Raw genomic sequence first — 17,342 nt, 5'->3', positions numbered from 1 at the left:
AATGTTATAGACGGTTATGACTGTGTGATGTTCGGAATTGAACATAAGAACCTCTGGAAGAGCAGCCAATATTCTTAGCCATTGAGCCATCCCTTGCCTTCCACATTTTTTTCCCTAAATTATTTTGTATGCCTTAAACCCCAGCCCCTGTTAAGTAGAGTCATTTTTGTGAGCAGTTCCAGGACAGCCTGGTCTGCACAATGAATCCCTGACTTAAAAACAGAACAGAACAGGGGCTGGAGAGATGGCCACTGCTTTAAGACACTGGCTACTCTTGCAGAAGACCCAGGTTTGTGAGACTATGCCGGGGCCTAGCAAACAGAGGAGTGGATGCTCACAGTCAGCTATTGGATGTATCACAGGGCTCCCAATGGAGAAGCTAGAGAAAGTACCCAAGGAGCTAAAGGGATCTGCAACCCTATAGTTGGAACAACATGATGAACTAACCAGTACCCCGGAGCTCTTGTCTCTAGCTGCATATGTATCGAAAGATGGCCTAGTCGGCCATCACTGGAAAAAGAGGCCCATTGGACTTGCAAACTTTATATGCCCCAATATAGGGGAATGCCAGGGCCAAAAGAATGGGAATGGGTGGGTAGGGAATTGGGGGGCGGTATGGGGGACTTTTGGGATAGCAAAGGAAATGTAATTGAGGAAAATATGTAATAAAAAATATTAAAAATTAAAAAAAAAAAAAAGAAAGAAAAAAAAAAGAAGACCCAGGTTTGATTTCTGGTACCCACACGGTGGCTCACAGCTGCCTATAACTCCTGTTTCAGGGAATCTAATGTTCTCTTCTGAACTCCACAGGGACCAGACATACATACAGGAAAACAACACCAAAATCAATGTAATATGTTTTAAATGTGTGTGCACAAGTGCGTGTGCAGGTACCTTGAGGGTACATAAGAGGGCACTGCAGCTGGAGCTACAGGAGGCTGTAAGCTGCCCAACATGGGTGCTGGGAACAAACTTGTGTCCTGTTTGCTCTGCCAAGAGCAATACATGCTATGCTCTTAACCACAGAGTCATTTCTCCAGCCTGTGGAGTTCACTTCTTAGAGCAGAGTGTGAGTGAGCCCCGGAGGCAGGCAGCTGTTTGCAGGACAGTCCCAGGCCTTCCAGTGTCTGGGAAGCTGAGTGCCTGGGGGCAGACCAGAGTTTGAAAGGAGGGCTGGCTGTTTGGCTGCCTTACGTTTGGTGACTGGCAGGCCGCCGGGTCACATTGCAGACACGGTACTTCCTCTTCATCTGACCACAGTGCGTTATCTCCACCTTTAGACCTGGTGACAGACAGCAGGTATCAGAGCTACTCTTGTTATGCACTTACAGTTCGAGGCACACATGGACGGCAGCTTTGGCCGTGGATGAAGCTGTGAGGTTCTAGAGCTGAGAAGTAAGAAATGTGGACCAACCACAGAATACGTTGGCTGGATACACCTCATCCACGGAAGCCTTCTGCCAGAATAACTCAGCACTTAAGACTTGGGTGCCTTTCTTGAAACCTAACATTTGTGGACCAAACAGGAGACCCAGCTCCCCCCACCTGTGCAGCTGTACTCATTAGAGTCATGGGCCCTCGGTGCCTGGGTCCCAATCGACTCAGTCAGTGTGTCTTGTGTTCACTCTTCCCATAGCCCGCACCTGCACCAGGAGAGGCGGTCCCACCCCCTAGCCTGCTGTGCTGGGTACATCTTTACCTTTGATTTCTTTGGTAAACTTTACCCTTTGGGAATCTGTCAGAGGTTTTTGTTGTTCTTCAATACTTTTAAAATCCAAAACTTCACAAACAAACTCGATCACTGGCTGTGCCTTGTAAAACGCTGTTGCCGATACTATGCGCAGGAAAAGGAAGAGACGGACAGGTTTAACGGAGGTATCTGAAGTGATACACATGACTAATTAGTAGCTGCTTAGGAGGCCCGGTCCTGTTTCTCCTCTGTGGAGCGCCCCTTGATGCTTTGTGGTGAGAAAAGCAGTCCACTATGCCCGTGGCTCCGCACTCCAAAGGAGGCACCAACCCCAGGAGACTGCATGCTTCCTCCAGCCAAGGACAATGGTGAGGGACTGGCTGAATCTGAAGAAGTCACTAAAAGAATTAGAGATCTTGATTGAACAAGTCTAGCATGGTCAGGGCATTCAGGACCTTGGATCATGTCAGGTTTTCTAAATAGGAATTTCTGAAGTGTTCCATTCATATAATTCTTTTGCAATCAAGGTGCATCCTACCAAGATGTAGCCTGCGGAGCATTGTTGGGGGATGCTCCTGGCTCTCAGTTTCTGGCAGAGGGAAGACGACTCAGCAGAGTATGACCCCAAGGCTCCTGAAGCACGGGGGCTACAGTATCCCCCCTACCATTGAAAGCTAAGTGGATTGTGGGGGCTCTGAGACAACCAATGGATTAGTCCACTGACTGATGGCATTTCTGAAGGAAGTCCATCCCTGGGCCTGTGCCCTTAGAAATGTACCTTGTCCCTGGCCCCTTTCTATCTCCTCGCTTCCTAGCCACCACGAGATAAGCAGCTATGCTGGGTCACAGCCTCTTTGCCACGGTGCTTGGCTTCAGAATGATGGCATGAGCTTACGGTGAGCCGAGACCTCTGAACCCGAGTTAATCTTTACAGCTTTCAATGGTTTCTTCTACGTACTTGTCACAGCAATAATAGGTCTAATATACTCCAAAGCTGGAAGATTAGTGGGCAGTGGCCAGCCACTGGCACCTAATGATGTCTTTTCCTTAGTTCAAGCAGCAACACGAGTAATCAGGAAACATGGGGAGAGAATGAAGGGTGTGGCCCCCGCCCCACACCTGGAGTGCTCTAGGAATGCAATGGTCTGGCAAGGGTAGCTCTTCAGGCTGGCTAAAGGTCCCTGGGAGTGGAGTGCTCTAAGGGCTTTGGTGCCCAGTGAAACAGGCTGGTATCACATCAGAGCTGTGTTAAAGGTGGCTAAGAGAATCTGGGCTCCTCTGAATGCTTTCAAATCTCCACCCACTTCAATGGCAGCTGCATGGGCCCCCATCCACCCTGCAGCGACACCCATGGGCTTCTCTTACCATCGATATTCAGCATCATTTTCCAAAGAGAAGGTCGGACGGACTGATGGAAGCCAAACCACACTTCTCTGCCCCCACCTAGAGGGTTGGAACAGCCTTCAGACGCAGTGAAGAAGGAACGGCCAACCGGGGTGTACCTGCAACAGGGATAAGCCCTCTTTTAATCAGATAGAATCAGCCTATCATCACAGCAGGCATAACTACACTCAGAGACTGCTCTAGGTTTCTTCTGTAAAGTCATGCTCATTACATGTAGTTTGAGCCTGCATTCCCTGTGGAAGCAGTAACCCCGTGGACTTAAAGACTATCAGATGTTTAAACACAGGAACTGACAGAATGCAGGGGGCCTGTCTCAAGGCTCGGTGTCAGTGTTTGACAAGCCCCGCTGTGCTTCTAGCTCACAACCTCACTGTTCCACACTTGCATCTCGCCTTCCTTGCCTCTCGAAAGGACAGAGTTAATCTGGGAGCAGGCTCTACCTCTAACCGGGGCCTATGGCCCATGCAAGATCTAGCTGGTGTTTCCATTCTCCCCTCTCATCCTTATTTCCACTGTGCAGTGCACATAGCTGGGTATATCCCTTCAAGTCTTCCTAATCCGGGGCTGTGCTATGCAAGTAAGAGCAGCTCAATGCTAGCATGGGTAGAATCCTAGGAGCTACCAGGCAGAGGCAGCCGGAACAGCCCAGCTCCAAGCCGTGGGGCTGCCACTTCTTCATGTGGCTGTGGACCACCATGTAGCTCCCTGTTTGTCCTAGCTTCTTTCAATGACAGGTATCAAAGACAGGAGGCTGTGGACAGCTCCCTGTTTCTGAAGCCTAAGCTCAGTTGTGAAAAGATCCATAACAGGCCAGTTATGTACATGGGTGACCTGAGCTATAGCCCACCCACCTGCTGGACCACATCCCCTACCCCTGCCCTCGCAATCCTACTACGTGCAGGCTGTTTCACCACCAAAGGGTGGGATACAGTATTCAGCCGAGGCACACAGGTGACACTGTGTGTTAATGAAACCATGCAGCGTGTCCTTCTCACTTTCTGCCTGTGCCTGTTCATCCCGTTACAGCTTGACAATCTCCGGATTGTAAAAATGAGTGTAAACATTCCAAAGGGATTCAGAGGGAGGAAACCATAGGAGATTCCCACTGCTCAACTAGAAATAGAGACAATGCGGCCAGTGAGATGGTCTAGGGGTGCTTGTAGCCCAGCCTGGTGACCTGAGTTCCATCCTAGATTCCACACGGTGGAAAGAAGGATCTGACGCCTAACAAGCTGTCCCCTGATGCGCGCGTGCACACACACACACACACACACACCGGCGGCATGCCTACATGAATAAAGTAAATACTGGTTTGTTTTTAAACAATAGACGAGATTTTGTTAATTGCTATTTTAGGCTATTACTGTCCCTACCTGCCTCCCTCCCTCCATTCAACAGTTCTTAGCATGGAGAGGCAGGATAGCTGACTCTGGAACATAGTCTCCTTCCTCTATGCCTAATGTGTAAACACGGAACCAAAGGAACACCCAGCTTTCTGCAGAGCAGAAACAGGTCCCAGGGCCTAACTAAGCACGCAGCTTTCTTTCAGCCTCTCACTTCTGCCCCCCACTCCCCACCCCCGGACAGGGTTTCTCTGTGTAGCCTTGGCTGTCCTGGAACTCACTTTGTAGACCAGGATGGCCTTGAACTCAGAGATCTGCCTACCTCTGCCTCCCAAGTGCTGGGAATTAAAGGCATGCACTACCATGCCTGGCTACTTCTGATCTTGTAAGACCATTTCTCACCATTCCTGAGGCCCTACTGTGTGCTTTGTGTGAAAGCCAAGTTCAGATGTGGCTCCCTGGCCTTGGTCCCATGTGCTAGTCAGTGCAACACTCTGTCTGACAACTGGGAAAATGACAAACCTCTGAAATGATCTTACTCCCTGCTAAGTGTAGCTAATCAAACAGGCTGATGCCTTTGGGGCTGGCCATTGTCATACACACTGCGGAAAAGTCTCCCAAGCATGGGCATCCAATTGAGCATAGTGTTGGTGGCCAGTGTGCTGTCCTAGATCTGCTACAGATTCTGCACAGGACTGTGAGTTCTCAGCCAGAGAAGTGAACCTTTTACACCCAGGCAAGGCCGCTGGTGACAGCTAATATTATGGTCTTCTATCTCGGACTGTTGGCCCCAGAGGTTGTATGTGTGACTATCACCACTGACTCCGCCCTTCCTCAGTCAAGATCTCGCTCTTTCTGTGACCACTCAGCTCCAGCTTGCAGTCTCTGTCCCCACCCCACTGATGCCCTCACCTCATGGATGGTAAGTGCCTCATGACAACGTCCAGGGCCTGGATCGTCTCGAAGGGGACGCTGGGCAGCCGCCCCGAAAGTGCATCGTGTAATGCCTGCAGGCTCACGCACGACACCCACTTGATGGATACCTTAAAGATGCGATCTTTGCCTTCTCCCGGCAGCGTGACCTCCAGCTCCACCTGCCAAGCCAAAGCACAGAGGTCATCATCTCTGAGAAAGCACAAGAAATTCAAGTGTTAACTTTATGCTCCTGTGTGGTTGGGGTGCACATGTGCAGAGGCCCAAGGTCTACGGTAGGTACCTTCCTCAGCTGCTTCCCACTTTGTAGTTTCCGTCTCTATTTGACCCTGTGCTTGCTGATTAAGCTAGGCTGATCGGGCAGTGAGCCCAAGGGATCTGCACCTGGTGCTAAGGACAGAACTCAGGTCCCCATCCTTTTGTGACAAGTTCTTTACTCAAAGGCTCAATTTTCTTTACTTTTACCAAATGTGCAACCAGTGTACAAGGTCAGTGACCAGCATACTGAACCCTCCCAAACACGCCCACTTTTCTCCCATAACCCTTGTTCAATCTACCCAGATCTTACTGTTCACAGTTGAATCACCACCGCCTACAACACTGCATCATGACTGTGGTCCACAAACCAACCACTCAGGTGATGCTCAAAGTGGCTTTGTTATCTGTTGCTGACAAGCTCCCCGCCCGGCTCTAGAATACTTTATCCTCATGTACCCAAAACTCGCAGTGGGGAGATGGGCTCACCTCATCCTACTTTATCTATCACCACAGACACTGGGCTGGCAAACAGCCCAAGGCCCCAGGCCAGGAAAGGGCAGAAAGGGTTTCAGACTCGCTAATGCCACAGAAAACAGCCCAGATGTGTGTCCAGAACCTAAGGATGACTGGTATATCACACGGTACCAATCTAAGTAGGGAAGATGGTGAACTGGCTATAGACTCAACCTCTGAGAACGCCGACACCGAGCCAGCTCTTGCTTGGACATCTTTGGAAGAAGGGTCAAATTGAGAGCAAATATATGTACATTTTGGAATGGCACACCACTTCAAAGAAACAAAGAGAGGAGAAAGCTGCACCCAGACACAAAGAAGCAGTGTTTGCCCCCAAATTTGTGAACTCACAGAAGCAGCTGTGTCTTCAAGATTTCCCTGTTCTCAGCTGCAGGGCCATCTACCCCCATCCCCATAGAAGAGTGACGGCACCAGCAGGTGTCTGGCGTCACAACTGCTGTGCTGGCCAGAGGGACAGCTGCAGGGCTTGGTGCCATGTATCCTTTTCTGACAAGGACATGCAGGTCATGTCCTGTTTCAATGCTGTCTAATGGGCTGCTGTGACTTTGCATGGCAATTGTCTGGGAAAACAAGTCACTGCCTGTGCTGGATAGTTTTGTTGTTTTTAGTCATCTTGACACAACTAGAACCCCCTGGGAAGGGGAAGCCTCAACCTTGATCAGACTGGCCCGTGAGCATTTCCTTAACTAATGATTGATGTAGGAGGACCCAGCCTACTTTGAGTGGAGTTTCTCTTGGGCACGTGGTTCTGGGCTATACAAAAAAAAAAAAAAAGCAAGCTGAGAAAGTCAGGTGGTTCATCCTCCTTCTGGTCCCTGCTTTAGCCTCTCCCTCCAGGTTCCTCACTTGTCTTTGCTGAATAATGCACTACATCCTTTTATTGCTTTTTTTTTTTTTTTTTTTTAGTTTTCTGAGACAGGGTTTCTCTGTGTAGCCCTGGCTGTACTGGAACTCACTTTGTAGACCAGGCTGGCCTCAAACTCAGAAATCTGCCTGCCTCTGCGACCCAAGTGCTGGGATTAAAAGCATGCGCCGCCACCACCACCTGGCCACTACATCCTTTAAGTCACATAAATCCTTCCCAAGCCCCAAATTGCTTTTGGTTTTATCTCAGGAACAGAAATTACATGAGAACAGAAATTGGTATCAGAAGTGGGGTGTTGCTGTGACAGACCTGACCATGTTGCTCTTATGGAAGATCGTTGAAGCATTTGGAACTTAGATCAGAAGTGCTCAGAGACTAATGAGGTTGAAATCTAAGAATGTTAAGAGTAGCACAGACAATGGAAGCCTGGCTTGTGAAGTTTCAGGGGAAACAGATCATCAGAACCCTTAGCATGATATATTTGAATTAAGAGTGTGTTAATGAAACCTTTTGTGCTTTATTGGGGCAATTGGTGCTGGTCAGCTGGGGCTGGAGAACCAGCCACAATTAGTAAGATACCAGCATCAGTGAGATGAAATAGTCTGAGTATTTCCTTAGGTGAGCACACAGAAGCAGTGGTCCAGAGGGGGCCAAGGCTGCATCTCAAGCTGGTAGCAAAGCATGATAATGTGTGTAGATCTTCTACATGGTATCGGTTTTAATGGCATGAAAGCTGCAGGGTTGAAAGAGTCCTGGAAGGAGCTGAGGTTTGATACCACTGGGAAAGTGTAGCCTCATTTGCAGTGGCGAACTCATCATTTTGGAGATGTCAGGACCAGGGAATGACCATTAAAGGCACTAACAGGCTTAGTGTGGGGTCAGCTTGAGCCTATGAGACAAACTATGTGTGTTGTAGGTAGCAGATCCAGAAGTGGCACTGCCCAAGTCCTTTAGAGTCCAGAAGATCATGAGTAAGTCCCAGACACTGCATACTAAGCTTGCTTCCTTCCTTCCTTTCCTTCCCTTTCCTTTCCAGGGACGGACAGACACTCACTATGTAACTTCTGGATAGAACTCAAAGACATTCACCTGCCTCTTTCCTTAACTTTGGTTCCTTTCCTTCAGAGTAATAAAGTATCTAATTTGCTTTTATTTTTATAGAAATCCAGTTAAGCAACATTGGACATTTAATAAGCTTTTGTTTTGTTTGTTTGAGTCAGAGTCTCAGTATGCAGCTCTGGGTGTCCTGGGACTTGTTCTGTAGAACAGTCCTTGAACTCTGCCTGCCTCTGCCTCCTAAATGCTGGGATTAAAGCCATACACCACTACAGCTTAAGAGTTTGAATTTTTAAAGTGTTTAAAGTCACTTAAAAATTTGTTTTTATGGGGCTGGTGAGATGGCTCAGCAGTTAAGAGCACTGATTACTCTTCCAAAGGTCCCGAGTTCAAATCCCAGCAACCACATGGTGGCTCACAAACATCCATAACAAAATCTGATGCTCTCTTCTGGTGTGTACTTGCATATAGTAAATAAATAAATCTTTAAAAATGTATTTTATTTTATTTTTTGAGCAGGGTTTCTCTGTGTAGCCCTGGTTGTCCTGGAACTCACTTTGTAGACCAGGCTGGCCTCAAATTCAGAAATCTGCCTGCCTCTGCCTCCCAAGTGCTGGGATTAAAGGCGTGCGCCACCACTGCCCGGCTTAAAGTCACATTTTAAAAAGATTTATTTAATGTATGTGAGTACACTGTAGCTGTCTTCAGACATATCAGATCCCCATTACAGATGGTTGTGAGCCACCATGTGGTTTCTGGGAATTGAACTCAGGACCTCTGGAAGAGCAGCCAGTGCTCTTAATCACTGAGCCATCTCTCCAGTCCTGAAAGTTACTTTTTTTTTTTTTTTAATTTATTAGGTATTTTCTTCATTTACATTTTCAATGCTATCCCAAAAGTCCCTCAAAGCCTCCTCCCCACTCCCACTTCTTGGCCCTGGCGTTCCCCTGTACTGAGGCATATAAAGCTTGCAAGACCAATGGGCCTCTCTTTCCACTGATGGCCGACTGGGCCATCTGAAATCTTTGTGATAAACAAGAAAGAAAGGGTAGGGTTTAATAATGATGTATTTATGTGTCGGGTTGGCAAAAGGTAAACTGTACTTGTCACTTTGACAAAAATTAAAGTCATCTGGGAAGAAAAGACCCTCAGCTAAGTGCCTCTATCAGATTGGCCTGTAGGCAACATGTAGGTTTTCTTGATTGATATTGAAGGGTGCCGCCCACTGTGGGTAGCACCACAATTAAACAGGTAGTCTTGGGTCGCATAAGCTGAGCAGGCCATGGGAAACAAGCCAGGGTCATGAATCATGGGTCTTTCAGCCTCTCCTTCAGTTCATGCTTCTGTTCTTGCTTTGATTTCTCCTCTGATTTCCTTGGTGATGGGATTATGATCAGGTTTAGTGGTTTGAATAGGAATGGCCCCACAACTAGGCGTGCCTTTAATCCCAGCACTCGTGACGCAGACACAGGCGGATTTCTGAGTTCGAGGCCAGCCTGGTCTGCAGAGTAAGTTCCAGGACAGCCAGGACTACACTGAGAAACCCTGTCTCAAAAAAACAAACAAAACAAAACAACAAAACAAGGAATGGCCCCACAGACTACTGTTTGAATGCTTGCCCCATAGGGAGTGGTACTATTAGGAGGTGTGGCCTTGTTAGAGGAAGTGTGTTACTGTGGAAGCTGGCTTTGAGGTCTCCTATGCTCCAGCTAAACCCAGTGAGGCACATAGTCTCCTGCTGACTTCAAATCAGGATGTAGAACTCTCCAGCATCATGTCTGTCTGCACGCTGCCATGTTCCAGCCATAATGATAATGGGCTAAACCTTTAAAACTGCAAGCCAGCCCCAACTAAACACTTATCTTCCTCTTGTCTCTTGTCTCTCTTGCCTCTTGCCCTCTTGCTCCCCCTCTCTCCCCATTCCCTCCCCCCCCTCTGCCTTTCTCTGCCTCTACTACCCTCTTAGCTCCCCTCCTCATGCCCTGAATAAACTCTATAGTAAAAAAAAAAAAGAAAAAAAAAAAAGAAGAAGAAAAGAAAGTTTACCTTCATAAACATTGTCCTAGTCTCCTCACAGGAATAAAACCCTAACTAAGACATCAGGACGTGAGAGCCAAGCAAACCTGTCCCTCTCTGAATCACGGTGTCCTTGGTCATGATGATCATGAGCAACAGAAAGTCAAGTAGAACAGAGGCCCTCCAAACACCTGTACCAGTGCATTTGACAAGGCAGAGACACAAGCTCACAAAGGTATGTGGCTTCTCAGGGTTCCTAGCAACATGTCTCAAGTACAAACACCACAGGGACCCCTAGGGATGCCCATGGCTGCCTGCTGAGCCTCCCCTCCCAGAGCTGGCTGGCTACTAGACAGCTTGAGGCTACTAACAAGGGCTCCCCTGAGCTGGATCTGAGTAGTCACAACTGCCATCTAACAAGGGGATATACTCCACTCTCCCTGGCCCGGGAGGCAGCAGCTCACAAGCTATAACCTGCAAACAGCTGGCAAAAGAAGGCACAGCTGGACACAGCCAAACACAGCCAAGGATAACATATTAGGCATGGTTTTGGTGAAAAGAGGCTGAGGATGTCAGCCCCAAATTTAGAGCAACCGGCATCTAACTTTCCAGTTCTATCCCATCTCAAAGGGAAGCCATGTTCTTGGCAGACACAAGTACTCTTGACCCCAAGGAGCTTTCCACATGGGCTGGCACCGAGATGGACACCTATGGAGAGTGTGAGCTCAGCTCTACAGAGACTGCTCCTAAGGAAGGTGATGTACACACGGCACGTACCCATATCAGGTATCACAGTCCCCACTGATCACTAGGCAGAGGCTGAGCTAACGGAGTCAAGGAGAGTCCTTCCTTACTACAGAGGACAAAAAAGAAAAAGACTGAAGCAAAGCTTTGCTGGTAGTAAAGAAAGGGAAACTATTTTTGATCAGCTCAGACAGAGGGGAAACCCCATGCCAGCTTGTCATCTGAAAACACTGACACGGGAGACTACGATTAAGTTACAAGGGACTGCGCATCTCCAAACGCTGTGTGCGGCCTAGCACGGGCAATGAACTGCGCGCATTATTACCTGCCAGGGGCTAGGATGTCTCCGGCTGTGGGCTGAAGCTCCTCAAGCCTTGCTACTTACACTGCAGTGTGGACGAGAGAGGGGCACATGAAGCCCCCAGACCTGGGATGAAAACCCACACTGCAGCTGAGACTTGAGGCGTACCACACAGGGCTGCCTACCCTGGCTGCTCCACTCTGCACTAGAAAGGTAGACAGGCTGGCAAGGTGAGGTGGCTTTTGTCAGGTCCCATTACTAGGAAAGCCATACATACTATGTCTATTTTCATTCCAGTCTGGGCTGGTAGCTTGTATGATTGCGTATCTGCATCTGAGCATGAGAGGAGCCACATCCCTCCTTCAGGAGCTTTCTCTTCATGCTCCTCCCAGTGTCTAATTATAAATCCGTACCAACAAGACTGTGAATAAACTCCTTATGCTTTTCTTTCTTATAGAGCTTTAAATAAAAACAATGTGTAAATTAAACACAAAACCTTAAGATCAATAAATCCCCAATTCACAGTGTGTTAATTTGCCAGAGAGAGCCTGCTCAGTTCATTCACACCCAGTCCTGGGATTCCCTCCAGCTCGGAGCCTGACGCCCATTATCTGTTCCTGGAGTGGCATCGACAACCCACATGCCACTGGGGGTGGGGGCGGGGAGATCAGAACATGACACAGAGCTGTGCAGTCAGTGGTCCCCTCCCTGCCCTAACGCAGTGCGTTCCTGTCAGCATGGAGAGTCGGAGCAGAGCCACCAGGTACCAGGACTGCCTGGCCCCACTGGGAATACAGACAGGCACAAAGGAGCCAAGGCTCGTGGTCACTTAGCAACAACCGTTGCCAGGCCTGCAGGAACTGTGCCGGCCCTTCATTCTCAGACTGTCAAAGTCTGGACAGACGCTTTATTACTTTTTAAATAAAGCCACGATAAGGCTAAAAATAATAAGGGAAGGTAACATTTTCTATGGTCACCGCACCAGGTTGACTCCTCCTCCTCCTCCCCACTGCAGAGGCGGCGGCGGCTACAGCACTTCCGCTTTGTTATATTGCTAGCAGAAAACACAAACATATACATACACATACACTCACATTCTCTCTCACACACACATATACACACACACATACACTCACACACACACACACACACTCTCTTACACACACACACACACACACACACTCTCTCTCTCTCACACATACACTCTGTCTCTCTCTCTCACTCTCTCTCTCTCTCTCTCTCACAAACACTCTCTGTCTCTCACACACAGAGTATGTGGTGGTCTGTGGGTTGCACTTCGGAGTGTTTTGCATCTGAGCAGCCTCTCTGCAAACCTCGGCGCGCTCTCATGAAGAAGCCCACACGGCAGCTGCCAGCGCCTCGCAGGTGATGTGATCTCTACATAAGAGAAGCAAGTAACCCTGGAACCTGTTTGAATCTCACCCATTAGGCCCCGGCACATGCATCCTCACCTTGTCCCTGCCAATCGGAAGGGGCATTGCTGTGTACAGATTCTTCCTCCCATCAAACACTGGCTTCCGGTCCCCGAAGATCTGAGTTTTAAAGTGCTGGACCATGTGCTCCACGATTTCCCTAGAACAGGCAGAGAATTCAGCAAGATGTCAGTGAGGCTGCGGGCTGTGTATCTGTCCGATACACACTAGCTTTGAAGGCCCTTTAGGAGACCAGGGGTTCTGTCTGTCATGTGGCTTTCTACCCTCTTCTGTGGGGGAGGAAAAAAAAAAAAAAAGGACAACCTAGAACCCGAAGTAGGCTCATCTCATTTTTCTGGTCACACAAATGTGGGAGAATGTTGTAATGAGTTACATGGGGCAGGTAGTGTTTGCTACCAAGGTTCACTGAAGGGGTAACTTGGAATTTCTGTCTCACATTTGTAGAATAGACACCCATACCTCTGTCGTGAGTCTGTGTGTCCATGGTAGCCCACAACCCCCAACCCCACTTTTTACAGTCACAGGCATGGTACATAACCATCACCAACATCTTTCCAAATGAATCTCCTCACTCATCATTCCCCAAGGCAAGCAGGAGGCAGGTAGTTGTACAGACATCTAGGAGGAAGCCCTGCGGACTAGGCTCGCCCCAGGCCCCTGACCTCACTAAGCTGTTAAAGTGAGCCCTCGGGATCACCTGTGCACTCTGTACTCTAGAGCAGTCTGCATGCTGAACACATGGGCGGCAGCAAACCACCAGGTCTCAACCCGGCCAACAGGGAGCAAAAAGCCCCACTTCTCGAGAACCTACAGGTCACACCACCATCGCCACGTTCCATGCAGGGACACTGAAGCACAGAGGTGGCGAGAGGCTACTGAGGGATCTCTCCACTGCACCCCACTTCCCGGCCCTGGGAACTGCTGTGCAGTAACTGGCAGGTGCCTGGTACTTTCACTACAGTTTTGGGGGTTTCTTAATTTCTAACTGTGTGGGTTTTGTGTTACTGCGTTCTCCTTGGGGCACAGAGTTAAAAGTTTGCTCAGACTGCCTCCCACCCCAGCCTTTCCAGAACAACCCAAGCTTTTACACAGATAGACACATTAAATATTTTAAAACTGCCCTTCTATTTTGTCGTTTTGAAAGAAGATTTTTGGTTTATTTTGAATTACATGCATTATTGTGTGTGGGTGTGTGCATGCAAGCACAGTGCCCGTGGAGGGCAGGAGATCCCCTGGAACTGGTTACCTGCTTGCTGTGGGGGCCGGGGAAATCTACTAACCCTCCTGCCACAGACTCTAAGGGTCACTATTTTTTTTTTTTAAACTTAGATATCTGTGGCCTGATGTAATCCTACTGTGTATCTTAAGAAATATGACCTCAAGCCGGGCGTGGTGGCGCACACCTTTAATCCCAGCACTCGGGAGGCAGAGGCAGGCGGATTTCTGAGTTCGAGGCCAGCCTGGTCTACAAAGTGAGTTCCAGGACAGCCAGGGCTACACAGAGAAACCCTGTCTCGAAAAACCAAAAAAAAAAAAAAAAAAAGAAATATGACCTCATTACTGTATACAATGGGGCCACGCTGCCTATAAATGTAGGTATCATCAAGCTATAATGACAGCAAGGTACGCCATTGATTACATCCCCTGTGTCTCAGAAGGTTGATACCCTGTATCTGTCCTTTGGAGATAATCGCTTAAAACTACGATACCAGGCCAGGGGACATGTAATATTCTTACTTTAACACAAGCACCCAACTGCATTCTAAAACCACTAGAGCAGACCACAGAGAGGCTCAAGTCTGGGCCAGGAGGAAAGGGGGATAGAGGAGGTGGTACACTTCCCCTATAATAACTTCATTTTGCATGAGTCTAGCCATGCCCTCAAGCAACAAGGCATCTAGCTATCTCCTGAGGGCTGGCTGTATGGGACTCCCATTAGGCCAGGCTAGACTGAGGGACATGTGACACTGCTGGAGGGTGGGCTACACAGGACTCATCATGGTGTCACAGTGCTAACAATGACAGATCTCTGGCCATCAGAGGCTCCATGTTGGGCCCATTCTGGCTGTCACACAGCCTGCTGTGCATGAAACAATGGGGAAAGGACAAAGGCCAGGGTGGGGGCAGCAAGGCACACTTATGCCTGGGACATGGGAGAGCAGGAACCCAGCACTCAGCTGCCTGCTGCTGAGCCCATTTCGCCAAGCTGTACTGCAGGGCTCTTCTCCACTAGGGATGGGAGTGGGGTCCTCGGGAGACACCACATCACCATGCAAGCACACTGGAGCACTGGCTGCTTCCTGAGGAGAGATCCCACAATCAGGCACCACACTATTTGAACATCACTTGGACCTGAATCTGAATCTGGCCTCCCATGACTAACAGCGAAATGAAGAACATTAAAGGTTTGCATATCTAACCAGTCAGAAGCTCTCCCCATCATTTGTGAGCCTAGTGGGCTGGCCCTTGCTTCATTCTGCAGCACCCAGCCCCCTCAGTTGCTGAGAGACCGAACTGACGCAGTTTCTAACCATGGCAACCTCAGCTTCTTACAGACGTGACGCTGATGGGAAAAGAGCAGCAGCGTCCATAAAACACCACGTGACCATTGCCAGCCACATACCAGTGCCTGGTGCAAGCCTGAGTCGGGCCTCCTTTCAGAAAGGGTTTCCTGTATGCTGTGTATGGCGTGACAAGAACCTGATGGGAACCACAAAAGCCCAGGTGACAAGAGAGTCTCGGCCCACCCTCTTTCCAGTCTGGAGGGTGTGTGCTACAACAGGGAGACCAACAGGTTTCTGACCCAAGAAGCTATCAAGCAAGTTGACACACCCACTTATCAATCTTCATTGAGACACATAAAAGACCCTCAGCACCGACCAGTTCAACCCAGCCAGGCCTGCAGCCTTTGTGCAGAAATGGGCTTGTTACAGGAGCTCATTGATTGAAGGAATCACACCTGATATTTAGCATGTTCTAGCACATTGTTCAGCGGGTCAGATAATAGAGCCTAAGACAGTCACTCTCCTCCAGCAGCTGTGACAGAAGGGGCACCAGCAAGGGGCACTTCCTTCACCAGAAACCAGCTCCGCTGAGGACATCAGTCTACAATACATATTAAGGCTCTTTCCCCCAATGCACTTGGCTTTGGACTCAGCCTCTTGCCCTAAAATGCACAGAGGCAACTGTTTGGGGATAAGGGTTATTGGGGGTGGTACATTCTGAGCTTCGAATTCACTGTGGGTCTAGAACAGTTTCAAAGCCACAGCCCAGGAGATCAGCAGAGCCCAGAGCTGCAGAGGTGGCAATTTCTAAGCCAAAAAAGATGGCAACTGGGTTGATTCCCTCAACGTACTACACATGACATCCCATAGGTGAGTCAGGGTTACAGTGTGTGAGTGTGTGGTTCAGCCACAAAGGTGGCATATGGCCTAAGGGAGATAGATAATGCATGGTGACAACTCCTATAGAAAGGGACTGGATATAGCACAAACGCCAAGTTGGTGGTCACACAAACCAAAAGGAATCTTCAAGGGATCTAGGAGGTGGCTCAGTCAGGGAAGTGCTTGCCACAGGCTGAGGGCCTGAGTTTTGATCACTGTGCTGGAGAAACAAAGACAGCTGGATTCTGCGAGCACAAAGGCCAGCCAGCCTGGTATAACCTGTAAGCTTCAGGTCCACGTGACAGACCCTGACACAGAAACAAGGACAACAAACACTTGAGGAACGACACAGAAAGTTGACCCCTGACTTCCACACACATTCACTCACACACGCACACAGCACATTTAAGGGAAAGCAATAAAAGCTATCCCAATTCATAGAGTATTTTGCTTCTCAGCTCACAGCCCCCTTGACATAAACGATCCCTGGCCTAGCATGTATAGAGCAACAATTCTGAAGAAGGGGGAGAAAGAGGCTTCAAGAAACTAAGGCCAGTATTGTCCATGTATTTCGAAAGGCCAAGAAACATGAATCCCAAAAGATTTACACATGGGCACACTGTAGTCATATAATGGAAAAGTAATATTAAAAATAAGAATATTATTAATATTACTGAAGAATTAGCTCAGCAGTTAAAATTGGCTGTTCTTGTATAACATCCAGTTCAATTCCCAACACTCACGTGGCAGTTTACAACTGTCTGTAACTCCAGTCCCAGGGGACCCAACTCCCCACACTTCTGGCCCCTGCTGGTTCCATGCACACAGGTGGTTCACAAACACACAGACCAAACACTCATACACATAAATAAAATTAACTTGCCAACTTAATTTTTTCTTTTGTGTATGTGCTTGAAAGAAAGTCATTATGCAACCCTGGCTGGTCTGGAACCTTCTATGTAGACTGGTCTGGCCTTCAACTTAGAGATGTGCCTAAATGTTGAGGTTAAAGGCATGCAACACCCAGCTTGACCTCAGAAACAAAGGGTGTTCAACTGCAGGGACCCACATGGCACCAAGAGAGAATCAACTCTCCTGGGTTGTTCTGCACGCAAAGTGCAGGATGTGGGCTCTTTCCCTCACAGACAGACACACACACATGATAAATATAATAAAAACTTTAAATTTAAAAGCTGGGTTGGCAAAATAGCCTACCACCCAACAACCTGAACGTGAACCCTGAAACCCACATAAAGATACAACTCTACAGAGCCCAGGCCTCCTAACTGGAGTGGGCCTTCTGTCCTGGCCTCCTAATGCTAGGATGGTAAGTGTGACCCCCGTGCTTGCTAATAACTCAC

At 48.6% G+C, this 17,342-nt stretch overlaps 1 protein-coding gene across 1 annotated transcript in view; it reads right to left on the bottom strand.

The window, feature by feature from the left end:
• Positions 1 to 17,342, bottom strand: part of Ago2 (argonaute RISC catalytic component 2) — an 88,135-nt gene that overhangs the window by 29,813 nt on the left and 40,980 nt on the right. The window contains exons 3-7 of the mRNA XM_021183054.3: positions 12,617 to 12,737; positions 5,350 to 5,531; positions 3,056 to 3,192; positions 1,700 to 1,834; positions 1,195 to 1,282 (exon numbers count right to left, since the gene is read on the bottom strand). Coding sequence (XP_021038713.1) covers positions 1,195 to 1,282; positions 1,700 to 1,834; positions 3,056 to 3,192; positions 5,350 to 5,531; positions 12,617 to 12,737 — 663 coding nt within the window. The remainder of the gene's footprint in view (positions 1 to 1,194; positions 1,283 to 1,699; positions 1,835 to 3,055; positions 3,193 to 5,349; positions 5,532 to 12,616; positions 12,738 to 17,342) is intronic.

The sequence above is a fragment of the Mus caroli genome, unplaced genomic scaffold (genome assembly GCF_978045245.1).
Source record: "Mus caroli unplaced genomic scaffold, Mus_caroli_1 scaffold_16, whole genome shotgun sequence".
Taxonomy (NCBI): domain Eukaryota; kingdom Metazoa; phylum Chordata; class Mammalia; order Rodentia; family Muridae; genus Mus; species Mus caroli.
This window is presented reverse-complemented; position numbering and strand designations above follow the sequence as displayed.